The sequence below is a fragment of the Salmo trutta genome, chromosome 18 (assembly GCF_901001165.1).
Source record: "Salmo trutta chromosome 18, fSalTru1.1, whole genome shotgun sequence".
NCBI classification, from domain to species: Eukaryota; Metazoa; Chordata; class Actinopteri; order Salmoniformes; family Salmonidae; genus Salmo; species Salmo trutta.
This window is the reverse complement of record NC_042974.1, coordinates 2072305-2087987: the sequence shown is the minus strand read 5'-3', so window position 1 is coordinate 2087987 and position 15683 is coordinate 2072305. Positions and strand designations below refer to the sequence as shown.

Here is a 15683-nt window from a genome sequence, read left to right as displayed (position 1 = left end):
GCTGGCAGGCTTCACGTGGCTGCTGAGCGGACTTGAATGCAGTTTCTTTCAGACCTGTCTATGCATTAATGTACTGTTCTATTGTTCCATGGAATGAGTAGAACCGGAACATACCATTAGAACGCTTGAAGGTCTTTTAGTTTCTAGACTCGTTATACAGAGAAACTGTTCCAATGAACTTGATTCATTCTCAATACCTTCAGAAGGAATAGCGAGTCGCACGTCATTATGGTGAAGTGGCGTGCTCTGGCCATGAATGGACTTTGTCCTCTTATGGTTTATCCTTAAACTCTTAAACCCCTCCTGAGTGAAAAACTGTAATTACAGAAATAGAACTACATAGAAGGAGAGGAGGCAGGGAGGAGGTATCCTCTGTAGGGGACTAGAAGGAGAGGAGGTATCCTCTGTAGGGGACTAGAAGGAGAGGAGGTATCCTCTGTAGGAGACTAGAAGGAGAGGAGGTATCCTCTGTAGGGGACTAGAAGGAGAGGAGGTATCCTCTGTAGGGGACTAGAAGGAGAGGAGGTATCCTCTGTAGGGGACTAGAAGGAGAGGAGGTATCCTCTGTAGGGGACTAGGAGAGGAGGTATCCTCTGTAGGGGACTAGAAGGAGAGGAGGTATCCTCTGTAGGGGACTAGAAGGAGAGGAGGTATCCTCTGTAGGAGACTAGAAGGAGAGGAGGTATCCTCTGTAGGGGACTAGAAGGAGAGGAGGTATCCTCTGTAGGGGACTAGGAGGAGAGGAGGTATCCTCTGTAGGGGACTAGAAGGAGAGGAGGTATCCTCTGTAGGGGACTAGGAGAGGAGGTATCCTCTGTAGGGGACTAGAAGGAGAGGAGGTATCCTCTGTAGGGGACTAGGAGGAGAGGAGGTATCCTCTGTAGGGGACTAGAAGGAGAGGAGGTATCCTCTGTAGGGGACTAGAAGGAGAGGAGGTATCCTCTGTAGGGGACTAGGAGGAGAGGAGGTATCCTCTGTAGGGGACTAGAAGGAGAGGAGGTATCCTCTGTAGGAGACTAGAAGGAGAGGAGGTATCCTCTGTAGGGGACTAGGAGAGGAGGTATCCTCTGTAGGGGACTAGGAGGAGAGGAGGTATCCTCTGTAGGGGACTAGAAGGAGAGGAGGTATCCTCTGTAGGGGACTAGAAGGAGAGGAGGTATCCTCTGTAGGGGACTAGAAGGAGAGGAGGTATCCTCTGTAGGGGACTAGAAGGAGAGGAGGTATCCTCTGTAGGGGACTAGAAGGAGAGGAGGTATCCTCTGTAGGGAACTAGAAGGAGAGGAGGTATCCTCTGTAGGGGACTAGAAGGAGAGGAGGTATCCTCTGTAGGGGACTAGGAGAGGAGGTATCCTCTGTAGGGGACTATAAGGAGAGGCGGTATCCTCTGTAGGGGACTGATGAATGGATGCTTGTGCTAATCTGGGTGGGCAGGGCCATTACAGAGGAACTCTGAGTGGCCTTTTTACCTCGGCAACCCCGGGGCCTGCTAATTGAGTCCATATGTCCAGGAGCAGACATACAGAGCCTCTCAGTCCACATACTAGGTCCTCTCAGCAGACCTGAGAGAATCTTTCTAACACTTGAAAGATGTATTTGAGTCTGTCTGGAGTGCCAGATGGACGGGGTTTGTTTTAGCCTGTCTGGAGTGCCAGATGGACAGGGTTTGTTTTAGCCTGCCTGGAGTGCCAGATGGACGGGGTTTGTTTTAGTCTGCCAGGAGTGCCAGATGGACAGGGTTTGTTTTAGTCTGCCTGGAGTGCCAGATGGACGGGGTTTGTTTTAGCCTGTTGAGTGCCAGATGGACAGGGTTTGTTTTAGTCTGCCTGGAGTGCCAGATGGGCGGGGTTTGTTTTAGCCTGCCTGGAGTGCCAGATGGACGGGGTTTGTTTTAGTCTACCTGGAGTGCCAGATGGACAGAGTTTGTTTTAGTCTGCCTGGAGTGCCAGATGGACGGGGTTTGTTTTAGTCTGCCTGGAGTGCCAGATGGACGGGGTTTGTTTTAGTCTGCCTGGAGTGCCAGATGGACGGGGTTTGTTTTAGTCTGCCAGGAGCGCCAGATGGACGGGGTTTGTTTTAGCCTGTTGAGCGCCAGATGGACGGGGTTTGTTTTAGCCTGCCTGGAGTGCCAGATGGACGGAGTTTGTTTTAGTCTGCCTGGAGTGCCAGATGGACGGGGTTTGTTTTAGTCTGCCTGGAGTGCCAGATGGACGGGGTTTGTTTTAGTCTGCCTGGAGTGCCAGATGGACGGGGTTTGTTTTAGTCTGCCTGGAGTGCCAGATGGACGGGGTTTGTTTTAGTCTGCCTGGAGTGCCAGATGGACGGGGTTTGTTTTAGTCTGCCTGGAGTGCCAGATGGACGGGGTTTGCAGCTCTGGGAGTTTTCTATTGTTTCCATCTCACAAGGCAAGCTCAATCGAGCCCAGATTAAGTACTACTAGTGTAGTGTCTCTCTCTCTCTCTCTCTCTCTCTGTCTGTCTGTCTGTCTGTCTGTCTGTCTGTCTGTCTGTCTGTCTGTCTGTCTGTCTGTCTGTCTGTCTGTCTGTCTGTCTGTCTGTCTGTCTGTCTGTCTGTCTGTCTGTCTGTCTGTCTGTCTGTCTGTCTGTCTGTCTGTCTGTCTGTCTGTCTGTCTGTCTCTCTCTGTGTCTCTCTCTGTGTCTGTCTGTGTCTGTGTCTCTCTCTGTGTCTGTCTGTGTCTCTCTGTCTGTCTTTCTCTGTCTCTCTCTCTCTGTCCTTATTAGAAAGGTAGGGGAAGGGGAACGCTTCATCCCTCAACTTCTGACTGCCTCCGTTCAAACAGCCTGTATTTGTCCCACTGGCACCATATTCTCTATATATGACTTTAGACTAGAACCCTATGGGCCCTGGTTATAACCAGGAGGACCTATTCCCTTTATAGGGTTGTAAGTAGTGCCCTGTATAAAGGGAATAGGTGTTCCTGGTCATTAAAAGTGAACGACAAGTATAATTTTAATACCTTCTGCTCATTAACCTCCCTGGGCAAGGTGGGACGCTTGCCCAGGGAGGTTAACAGCCAGTGCAATCGCGTGGCGCGAAATCAACAGGCCCTCCGAAATCAACAGGCCCTCCGAAATCAACAGGCCCTCCGGACAACAGGCCCTCCGATTTGACACACTGAACTCTGTCTGAGAAGTAGTTGGTGAACCAGGCGAGGCAATCATTTGAGAAACCAAGGCTATTGATTCTGCTGATAAGAATGAGGTGATTTGACAGTCGAAAGCCTTGGCCAGGTCGATGAAGACGGCTGCACAGTACTGTCTTTTATCGATGGCGGTTATGATATCATTTAGTACCTTGAGCGTGGCTGAGGTGCACCCATGACCAGCTCGGAAACCAGATTGCACAGCGGAGAAGGTACGGTGAAATGGTCAGTGATCTGTTTGTTAACTTGGCTTTCAAAGACTTTAGAGAGGCAGGGCAGGATGGATATAGGTCTGTAACAGTTTGGGTCTAGAGTGTCACCCCCTTTGAAGAGGGGGATGACCGCGGCAGCTTTCCAATCTTTAGGGATCTAAATCCAGTCCATGTGGATTAATGGACTGGTATATATCAGTAATATCTCTGTTTCTACTAAATCCAGTCCATGTGGATTAATGGACTGGTATATATCAGTAATATCTCTATTTCTACTAAATCCAATCCATGTGGATTAATGGACTGGTATATATCAGTAATATCTCTGTTTCTACTAAATCCAGTCCATGTGGATTAATGGACTGGTATATATCAGTAATATCTCTGTTTCTACTAAATCCAATCCATGTGGATTAATGGACGTATATCAGTATTATCTCTGTTTCTACTAAATCCAGTCCATGTGGATTAATGGACTGGTATATATCAGTAATATCTCTGTTTCTACTAAATCCAATCCATGTGGATTAATGGACTGGTATATATCAGTAATATCTCTGTTTCTACTAAATCCAGTCCATGTGGATTAATGGACTGGTATATATCAGTAATATCTCTGTTTCTACTAAATCCAGTCCATGTGGATTAATGGACTGGTATATATCAGTAATATCTCTATTTCTACTAAATCCAGTCCATGTGGATTAATGGACTGGTATATATCAGTAATATCTCTATTTCTACTAAATCCAATCCATGTGGATTAATGGACTGGTATATATCAGTAATATCTCTATTTCTACTAAATCCAATCCATGTGGATTAATGGACTGGTATATATCAGTAATATCTCTGTTTCTACTAAATCCAGTCCATGTGGATTAATGGACTGGTATATATCAGTAATATCTCTATTTCTACTAAATCCAGTCCATGTGGATTAATGGACTGGTATATATCAGTAATATCTCTGTTTCTACTAAATCCAGTCCATGTGGATTAATGGACTGGTATATATCAGTAATATCTCTGTTTCTACTAAATCCAGTCCATGTGGATTAATGGACTGGTATATATCAGTAATATCTCTATTTCTACTAAATCCAGTCCATGTGGATTAATGGACGTATATCAGTAATATCTCTATTTCTACTAAATCCAGTCCATGTGGATTAATGGACTGGTATAAGCAGTAGCTCACACAACAGTCGTTGGTCGTGCCCCAAATGATCCTCTAGTCCTTATATAGTGTATATAGGGGATAGAGTGCAGTTTGGGACATAGACCACATGGACTTGAGCCTCTCCCTTTCTCAGAGTCTCTGTTAATACCCTCTAGTCCTATCTGTGGGAGCCACATGGGGTTCTCTGTATGACTGAGGTTATGTGGATACTAGGGATGAGTTGAGGACTGACTCTATGACTGACTGACTCTGACTCTATGACTGACTGACTCTCTGACTGACTCTGAATCTCTGACTGACTGACTCTCTGACTGACTCTCTGACTGCCTCTGCCTCTGACTGACTCTGACACTGACTGCCTCTGACTGCCTCTGCCTCTGACAGGCCTCTGCCTGCCTCTGACTGCCTCTGCCTCTGACTTACTCTGCCTCTGACTTACTCCGACTCTGACTGACTTACTCTGACTCTGTCTCTGACTGACTCTGACACTGACTGACTCTGACTGACTGACTCTGACTGACTAACTCTGACTCTGACACTGACTGACTCTGCCTCTGACTGACTGACACTGACTGACTGCCTCTGACTGCCTCTGACTGACTGCTTCTGACTGACTCTGACTGCCTCAGACACTGACTGCCTCTGACTGCCTCTGACTGCCTCTGACTGTCTCTGACTGACTCTGACTGACTGCCTCTGACTGACTGCCTCTGACTGACTGACTCTGACTGACTCTGACTACTCCCACTTCTGTACATCTTCATCCTAGTGTTTCTCCATCATCATCCTCTGGCATTTCTCTACTCTTTTACATGATCTACAGATAGTGAGTTGATGGCTTGACGCCTGTCTCTGTCTGCTGTCAGGTACAATGTCAATATGACGTAACATTTGAATGCTTTTAAAAACAACAACACGTCAGCTCCTAATTGACAGACGACTTCCTGTTTTTAATTCAATGCACATTTAGGGATTCATGGTGTGTGTGTGTTGTCCTCGAGGAGCATGCAGAAAACATGTTTCTGTTGTATGGGAGGAGGTGTCAAGAAGTGTGCAGTCACAGCTGATCTATGTGTGTGTGTGTGTTGTGAGTGTCTATCTGGAGCACGCGTCTGCCAGGAATGGGCGCTGTGTTATATTCAGGCTGAAGAGAGGGTTGAGAGGAGGGTGAGAGCATGCTGAACTAGTGTTGCCTCAGAGCCTTCTGGGAAGGCAGGGTGCACAGGGGGATCAGGGTCCTGTTCAATAGGCACTAAACGGAGGAAAACACACTGAAATAGGAAGAGGGACTTCCTGGGTCATATTCATTAGTGCAAACCGTAGAAAATATTATTCCGTTGCAAATTAGCGCTTCTTAAGTTCAGGTTGTCCCTACCCGTTTTGTTCTGTTTTCTGCCGTTTAGTTTCTAATGAATTGAACCAAGAAGAAAATATTGTTTTCGTTTTTACATAGAAAAACGTTTTTGCTACGCTGTGCACTAATGAATATGAGCCTCACAGGGTTCTCAGATAGACAAGATTCAAGTGTTGTCCAGTTAGATCAGCTGTCAGAAGAGACCGGAGCAGAGGAGAGGAGAGGAGAGGAGAGGGGACAAGAGGAGAGGAGAGGAGAGGAGAGGAGAGGAGAGGAGAGGAGAGGAGAGGAGAGGAGAGGAGAGGAGAGGAGAGGAGAGGAGAGGAGAGGAGAGGAGAGCAGAGTAGAGGGGACCAGACCAGAGGAGAGGAGAGGGATGCATCTACAGTATGGTGAAAATATGACATGCCTTTCTTTTATTATGTCATGTGCCGGCCACCGACAGGGCCCATGGGGATTCCCTGAGGAACGTTTGCACAACGTTTAACAACCTCAGTCTGACGTCCCAAATGGCACCCTATTCCCTTGATATAGTTACTCGGTCTTAGTTCTCTGGTCACAAGTAGGGCACTATATGGGGAATAGGGTTCAATTTGGGATAGAACCTCGGAAAACTGTGATCTCTCTCTCTCTTCCCGCCCCTGTTTGGGAATGGACAGGAAGTACCACTGACTCCTTCAAGGAGGCGGTGTCTTTCCCACCGTGAAAAGGCCATTTATTGGTACTCTACAGATCTGCAGGTGTTTATTTCCACCAGTCCACCTATTGACATTGTAAAAGGACAAGTTTTCTTTAGCCCTAATGCGCCATAGAATGTTTCTTAATTTGTTCTTTTACAGTTAGTGTAACCTTTTTAAAATGCAATTCATTTAATTTCGCAACATTTTCTATCAGACCCCAAACACACCTCATTCTGGCAGTTACAAATATGAATTATCATGCCGTCTTAATACATTCTGCTTTCTGCTCAGACTGCTGATGCTACAGGGAGCTAGACCCTGCTCTCCCCTCGACTCCCTCCTGTCCCCCCTTTCCCCCCTCTACCCCCTCCTCACCCCTCAATTCCTTCCTGTCCCTCCTCACCCCTCTACCCCCCTCCTCACCCCCCACCTCCCCTCCAACCTTGCCACTACAAACACTCTGAAGCATTAGTACTCTGTTCCCAGGTTAGCTTAAGGCCCAAAGCAATCAAAGCTTCACATTAAAAACCTTCGTTCCTGACATTGACTAATGGCCTACATCCCAAATGGCTCCCTATTTAATCCACCTTTTTTCACCATAATCCCTATGGGCCCTTGTAAAAAGCAGTGCATTAAATAGGGAATAGGTTGCAGTTTGGGACGAAACCGTAGCGCTGCTAGAAGAGCCTAGTCAGCAGATACCATGGTGCCAGTAACCAGTTATTGAAAAAGGACCCCATTAACAAGGTTACTCAGCGTAGAGAGAGAACGAGTTAAATGATTGTCATTGGATTCCGTCTGATGGTTTTTTTTCTTCAGTTGGCCTGATTGCTAGGTTAGGCTTTTCAGTTCGACATAAAGTTAGTGTTCTTTAAAAAAAAAAAAATGTATGGCCACTTTGATACTTGATACTTATCTGCTGCTGCACCAAACGGAGGAGAACACACAAATAGGAAGAGGGACTTCCTGGGTCATATTCATTAGTGCACACCGTAGCAAACCATAGAAAATAGTATTCCGTTGCAAATTAGCGCTTCTTAAGTTCAGGTTGTCCCTACCCGTTTCGTTGTTTTCTTCCGTTTAGTTTTAATGAATACGGGATCTCTACATCCGGTCTGGCTGCCAAGTGGGTTGGTCTATGCCCTCCATGGCTGCACCCCTGCCCAGTCATGTGAAATCCATAGATTAGGACCTAATGAATTTATTTCAATAGACTGATTTCCTTATATAACTCAGTATTTTAGAAATTGTTGCATGTTGCGTTTATATTTTTGCTAGACAACCATTTTCATATATTGCTATAGATTTTAAATGAGATTTAAGTCAAAACTGTAACTCGGCCACTAAGAAACATTCACTGTCTTCATGGTAAACCACTCCAGTGTAGATTTGGCCTTGTGTTTTAGGTTATTGTCCTTCTGAAAGGTGAATTCATCTCCCAGTGTCTGGTGGAAAGAAGACTGAACCAGGTTTTCCTCTAGGATTTGCCTGTACTTAGTGCCATTCCGTTTATTTTTTTATCCTGAAAAACAATTACAAGCATACCCATAACATGATGCAGCCACCACTATGCTTGAAAATATAGAGAGTGGTACTCATGTTCTGTGAAAATTCAATACATTACTAACACTTTGTATTCAGGACAAAAAGTGATTTGCTTTACCACATTTTGTGCAATATTACTTTAGTGCCCAGGATGCATGTTTTTGAATATTTGTATTCTGTTCAGGCTTCCTTTTTTTCACTCTGTCATTTAGGTTAGTATTGTGGAGTAACTACAATGTTGTTGATCCATCCTCAGTTTTCTCCCGTCACAGCCATTAAACTCTAACTGTTTTAAAGTCACCATTGGTCTCATGGTGAAACCCCTGAGCGGTTTCCTTCCTCTCCTGCAACTGAGTTAGGAAGGACGCCTCTAACTTTGTAGTGACTGAGTGTATTGATACACCATCCAAAGTGTAATGAATAAGGTTGGCTTTTTACCCCAATTTACCCCAAAATGTACCCGTGTTACATTTAGCCCCACTCTCCCCTATTCACTCACAGCAAATTGCAAAGTGGTAACATGCTTAACCATGCTGCTACTAAAAACTCCGGGTTTAAAATGATGCAGTTTGCGCATATTTAGGAGTTGCGAAATAACCAAAGTAGGAATGGAAAGCTGGGATCTACCTTTTTTTTTTAAACAATGGCCATTAAAACCGCAGTTTTCCCTGCTATTGGAAATTCATAACTTAATTGCGCCTCGGGAGGAATATTTATCTCGCATAGAACACAACAACAAGCCGGCAAGGTAGATCTACTATTTATTCTAATATAGTGTTGTCTGATTTCTCTGTTCATTACTCGTTTTGTTGGCAGAGGAAAAGTCAATTCTAGCATCTTCAAAGTGCGCCTCGGCAGAAATTATTTTTCATGTTCCATATTTATTTGCCGTGGCGGCAATCATTTAGATTTTTGATGAGTCGGAAACACTGCTGTGCGCAGTCCTGGAATCCCTGAAAATCCTAGGAAATCATTTCTTTGTCCTATGAAGTGTGGAAAGGTTCTATGTTATCGACAGTGTCATGTTGGTACTGTAGCCCCCATTTGCTCACCCATTATTTCTGAAGGTTAAATGTCAACCGAGACCAAGATGGTATAAATTATATCCCAGGAGTCATTAGTGCGTAGAGAGGTATTGAATTGTTGGCTACAGTTCTAGCCTATTAGAGAAGACAGCTATCTGACCTTTTAGCTGCTGAAAGGTCTCCATCATGGCATGTGGTCACCTGGCTGTTAAGGCCTGGTTGAAAGGGCTGCACTGTGATTTACTCTCACCAGGCTGTGCTGTAGTCATGCTTGGCCAAACAGACACCACGGAATATAATGATAATACACTATATACTGTAGTACTGAGAAGACACTGTTATCCATGTGTGTGATCTGATCCCTGATGAATTGAACCCATGAGCTTCACGTTGCTAGTGACACAGTGTTTACTAATGTACAGACATCGGACCACACCCATAATAATGACTCTTTTCCCATGATTCCCCCTGATCGAAGTAGGTGAGATATGTCTAGCGGTCAATCTTTATTTTATTTTACCTTTATTTAACAAAGCAAGTCAGTTAAGAACAAATTCTTATTTACAATGACAGCCTAGGAACACTGCTTTGTTCAGGGGCAGAACGACAGATTTTTGTTTTACCTTGTCAGCTCGGGGATTTGATCTAGCAACCTTCCGGTTACTGACCCAACGCTCTAACCACTAGACTACCTGGTTCTAACCACTAGGCTACCTGGTTCTAACCACTAGGCTACCTGGTTCTAACCACTAGGCTACCTGCTCTAAGCACTAGGCTACCTGGCTCTAACCACTAGGCTACCTGGCTCTAACCACTAGGCTACCTGGCTCTAACCACTAGGCTACCTGGCTCTAACCACTAGGCTACCTGGCTCTAACCACTAGGCTACCCCTCTAACCATTAGGCTACCGGCTCCAACCACTAGGCTAGCTGGCTCTAACCACTAGGCTACCTGGCTCTAACCACTAGGCTACCTGGCTCTAACCACTAGGCTACCTGGCTCTAACCACTAGGCTACCTGGCTCTAACCACTAGGCTACCTGCTCTAACCACTAGGCTACCTGCTCTAACCACTAGGCTACCTGCTCTAACCACTAGGCTACCTGGCTCTAACCACTAGGCTACCTGGCTCTAACCACTAGGCTACCTGGCTCTAACCACTAGGCTACCTGGCTCTAACCACTAGGCTACCTGGCTCTAACTACTAGGCTACCGGCTCCAACCACTAGGCTAGCTGGCTCTAACCACTAGGCTACCTGGCTCTAACCACTAGGCTACCTGGCTCTAACCACTAGGCTACCTGGCTCTAACCACTAGGCTACCTGCTCTAACCACTAGGCTACCTGCTCTAACCACTAGGCTACCTGGCTCTAACCACTAGGCTACCTGGCTCTAACCACTAGGCTACCTGGCTCTAACCACTAGGCTACCTGCTCTAACCACTAGGCTAACTGCTCTAACCACTAGGCTCCTGGCTCTAACCACTAGGCTACCTGCTCTAACCACTAGGCTACCTGGCTCTAACCACTAGGCTACCTGGCTCTAACCACTAGGCTACCTGGCTCTAACCACTAGGCTACCTGGCTCTAACCACTAGGCTACCTGCTCTAACCACTAGGCTAACTGCTCTAACCACTAGGCTACCTGGCTCTAACCACTAGGCTACCTGCTCTAACCACTAGGCTAACTGCTCTAACCACTAGGCTACCTGCTCTAACCACTAGGCTACCTGGCTCTAACCACTAGGCTACCTGGCTCTAACCACTAGGCTACCTGGCTCTAACCACTAGGCTACCTGGCTCTAACCACTAGACTACCTGGCTCTAACCACTAGACTACCTGGCTCTAACCACTAGGCTAACTGCTCTAACCACTAGGCTACCTGCTCTAACCACTAGGCTACCTGGCTCTAACCACTAGGCTACCTGCTCTAACCACTAGGCTACCTGCTCTAACCACTAGGCTACCTGGCTCTAACCACTAGGCTACCTGCTCTAACCACTAGGCTACCTGGCTCTAACCACTAGGCTACCTGGCTCTAACCACTAGGCTACCTGGCTCTAACCACTAGGCTACCTGGCTCTAATCACTAGGCTACCTGCTCTAACCACTAGGCTACCTGCCTCCCCAGTCTCATAGTAGTCTGATCCACAACATGAATGAAAGGAATAGTTCACCTAAAATATAGTCTTGTTTCTTCTGCAGCGTGTTTTATTTACCGTTGTAATGTGGACGCTGCTGTTCACTTGAACTAAAACAACCTTTACATGTTTTTATGGTTAGACTTCTCATCCTTGGTGTGGAGGGCTCTTTATAATGACTCTCCTTTTTCCATGATTCCCCTGCAGATTAAAAGTGGTAAGAGTGAGAAGGAGGTGCAGCAGCTGCTTCTGAAGAGTGTCCAGTATCTGGAGCGTTACATGTACCTGATCCTCTTCAACAGCTACCTGCATCTGGAGAAGAAAAACTCCTGGCAACGATCCTTTACCACCTGGATGCAACAGGTTGGTGGGCCTCCCATTCATTCACACAGCACAACTCACAGTAGAATAATGTGGCCGTACACTGGCCTAGAATAGAAGAGACTAGACTAGACTGGGCTAGAATAGAAGAGACTGGACTAGACTGGCCTAGAATAGAAGAGACTGGACTAGACTGGGCTAGAATAGAAGAGACTGGACTAGACTGGCCTAGAATAGAAGAGACTGGACTAGACTGGCCTAGAATAGAAGAGACTGGACTAGACTGGGCTGGAATAGAAGAGACTGGACTAGACTGGCCTAGAATAGAAGAGACTGGCCTAGACTGGCCTAGAATAGAAGAGACTGGACTAGACTGGCCTAGAATAGAAGAGACTGGACTAGACTGGCCTAGAATAGAAGAGACTGGACTAGACTGGGCTGGAATAGAAGAGACTGGACTAGACTGGGCTGGAATAGAAGAGACTGGACTAGACTGGCCTAGAATAGAAGAGACTGGCCTAGACTGGCCTAGAATAGAAGAGACTAGACTAGACTGGGCTAGAATAGAAGAGACTGGACTAGACTGGGCTAGAATAGAAGAGACTGGACTAGACTGGGCTAGAATAGAAGAGACTGGACTAGACTGGCCTAGAATAGAAGAGACTGGACTAGACTGGCCTAGAATAGAAGAGACTGGACTAGACTGGGCTGGAATAGAAGAGACTGGCCTAGACTGGCCTAGAATAGAAGAGACTGGACTAGACTGGCCTAGAATAGAAGAGACTGGACTAGACTGGCCTAGAATAGAAGAGACTGGACTAGACTGGGCTGGAATAGAAGAGACTGGACTAGACTGGGCTGGAATAGAAGAGACTGGACTAGACTGGCCTAGAATAGAAGAGACTGGCCTAGACTGGCCTAGAATAGAGGAGACTGGACTAGACTGGCCTAGAATAGAAGAGACTGGACTAGACTGGCCTAGAATAGAGGAGACTGGACTAGACTGGGCTGGAATAGAATATATCTTCATTGGGTTGGCCTCCCATTCACACAGCAGAATAGTAGAAACACTCACCCTATAGTATGATTACTACAGGGCTGGGGTGAATTATAGTACATTTATAGTAAATTCTGACCCAGAATGAGGTTATATAATATAATTACCTTTATGATTACTACAGGGCTGGGGTGAATTATAGTACATTTATAGTAAATTCTGACCCAGAATGAGGTTATATAATATAATTACCTTTATGATTACTACAGGGCTGGGGTGAATTATAGTACATTTATAGTAAATTCTGACCCAGAATGAGGTTATATAATATAATTACCTATATGATTACTACAGGGCTGGGGTGAATTATAGTTAATTTATAGTAAATTCTGACCCAGAATGAGGTTATATAATATAATTACCTTTATGATTACTACAGGGCTGGGGTGAATTATAGTTAATTTATAGTAAATTCTGACCCAGAATGAGGTTATATAATATAATTACCTTTATGATTACTACAGGGCTGGGATGAATTATAGTTAATTTCAGTCAATTCAGGAACTAAACTGAAATATAAATACCAAATACATTTTCCCCCATTTGCTTTTCCATGGGAAAAAATATGCTTTTCAATTAGGAAAATTGCATTTCAATGAGAGAAAATTCAATGTAATTACCCTTAACCTGGTCACATTCATCAACTAAATAGTTGAATTAAATTTACTTTTATCTTAACTTTTTTATAAAATAAAATATGATCCAACATCAACGGCCAGTTATTATTGTTTTTGTATTCTGTTGTATTCTTATATCCAGTTGTCAGATTTGCCCGTTTCAGGTTTCTTTGACCCATACCGGTCCAATGAAATGTCAGAATAATGCTGCTGTGGCTTATGAAGGAAAAGGACCCCAGCAGCCCTTTCTGTGCAGTGAGGAAACGTGTGGCAGGTTTCCAGACCCAGGCTATCTGATATCTGATCCCCGGCACATACAACCAACCCCCTCTGCACCCCTCGCACCTCCTCACAGACTGACACATTCATCTATTCCAGCAGCTTCATACAAGGCCAGCTGAGAATCAATTTCAGCAGCTTTATACAAGGCCAGCTGAGAATCAATTCCAGCAGCTTCATACAAGACCAGCTGAGAATCAATTCCAGCAGCTTTATAAAAGGCCAGCTGAGAATCAATTCCAGCCGCTTTATAAAAGGCCAGCTGAGAATCAATTTCAGCAGCTTCATACAAGACCAGCTGAGAATCAATTCCAGCCGCTTTATAAAAGGCCAGCTGAGAATCAATCAATCTATTCAGAAAATGGAGCTGCTGCCTTCATTCTATTCACAAGTGTGGCGAAAGCAACAGGTTGTAATCCCAAATAGCTCCCTATTCCCTAGATATTGCACTACTTTTGACTAGAGCCTGGTCAAAAGTAGCTCACTAACTAGGGAATAAGGTACCATTTGGGATGCCACCACACTTATCTGTGTTCATTAAACTGAAGTAGGGAAAACATCTATTACCCACAGAGTGTGTTTGTGTGTAATATATATTACACTATATTCTCTCCAGCTGTCATACTGTAAGTGTTTGGGGGAAAAAGCGAGTCCCTCCAGTTTGTGTGCTCTGAAGCGTTAACAGAGTTTCATGTGGATTTCCCCCCAGGAATTTACAAGCTTATCCTAGTTCTATTGTGGCCTGCTTCTTCACACATTAAACTCCATAAGGTCTGGGACCCTGTGTTTTTGGTGCTTTGTCTCTTGTCCTGGTTTGTCCAGCTGTGCAGCCTACGGTAAAGCACTGAATCTATGGGCATTCCACTGCTAGCGGAGCGTTAGCCACCCTGGGTGTCATGTTGGTCATTATATTCAAGGCAAGTTGTGAGTTCCAAATGGCATTATTCCCTAATTAGTGCACTACTTTTGACCAGGGCTGACAGGGACCCATCCAAAATCATAGAATGCAATCTTCAGCTGTTTACTAAAGAAAATGTTTTTGACCTTTGTGGGTGGTCAGGGTCAGTTCCAGTTGAATGCAGTGCTTTATACTTGGAAGATAGTAATGAGTTTTTAGGAGGCACACGTTCATTCACTCTTTTAAAAAACTGAAGTTGACATTTTTCTTCCAGCATTCTAGTTGGTAAAAACAACCAAGAAACATGTCTCGCCCTCCAGGGACAAAAATGTGGCAAAGCCCACCGTTAAGTTCTTCTTGAACAAATATTTGTTGCCTGGAAAACATCAATAAATAATTAAAATAAATAATAATAGTACACTGGATTAAAGGTGCCTTTAAAAAACACACAGGGCACTGAACAACAAAACAGAAGAGAGAAACACACAGGGCACTGCACAACAAAACAGAAGAGAAACACACAGGGCACTGCACAACAAAACAGAAGAGAAAAACACAGAGCACTGCACAACAAAACAGAAGAGAGAAACACAGGACACTGCACAACAAAACAGAAGAGAAACACACAGGGCACTGCACAACAAAACAGAAGAGAGAAACACACAGGGCACTGCACAACAAAACAGAAGAGAAACACACAGGGCACTGCACAACAAAACAGAAGAGTAACACACAGGGCACTGCACAACAAAACAGAAGAGAGTAACACACAGGGCACTGCACAACAAAACAGAAGAGTAACACACAGGGCACTGCACAACAAAACAGAAGAGAAACACAGGGCACTGCACAACAAAACAGAAGAGTAACACACAGGGCACTGCACAACAAAACAGAAGAGAGTAACACACAGGGCACTGCACAACAAAACAGAAGAGTAACACACAGGGCACTGCACAACAAAACAGAAGAGAAACACACAGGACACTGCACAACAAAACAGAAGAGAAACACACAGGGCACTGCACAACAAAACAGAAGAGTAACACACAGGGCACTGCACAACAAAACAGAAGAGAAACACACAGGACACTGCACAACAAAACAGAAGAGAAAAACACACAGGGCACTGCACAACAAAACAGAAGAGAAACACACAGGGCACTGCACAACAAAACAGAAGAGAAACACACAGGGCACTGCACAACAAA

At 45.0% G+C, this 15683-nt stretch overlaps 1 protein-coding gene across 4 annotated transcripts in view; it reads left to right on the top strand.

Moving 5' to 3' along the window:
• The window catches only part of pald1a (phosphatase domain containing paladin 1a), a 133707-nt gene that overhangs the window by 94937 nt on the left and 23087 nt on the right, over window positions 1-15683 (top strand). For all 4 annotated transcript variants that reach the window (XM_029697496.1, XM_029697495.1, XM_029697494.1 and 1 more), the window contains one exon: window positions 11508-11663. In XM_029697496.1, the coding sequence (XP_029553356.1) occupies window positions 11508-11663 (156 nt within the window). The remainder of the gene's footprint in view (window positions 1-11507; window positions 11664-15683) is intronic.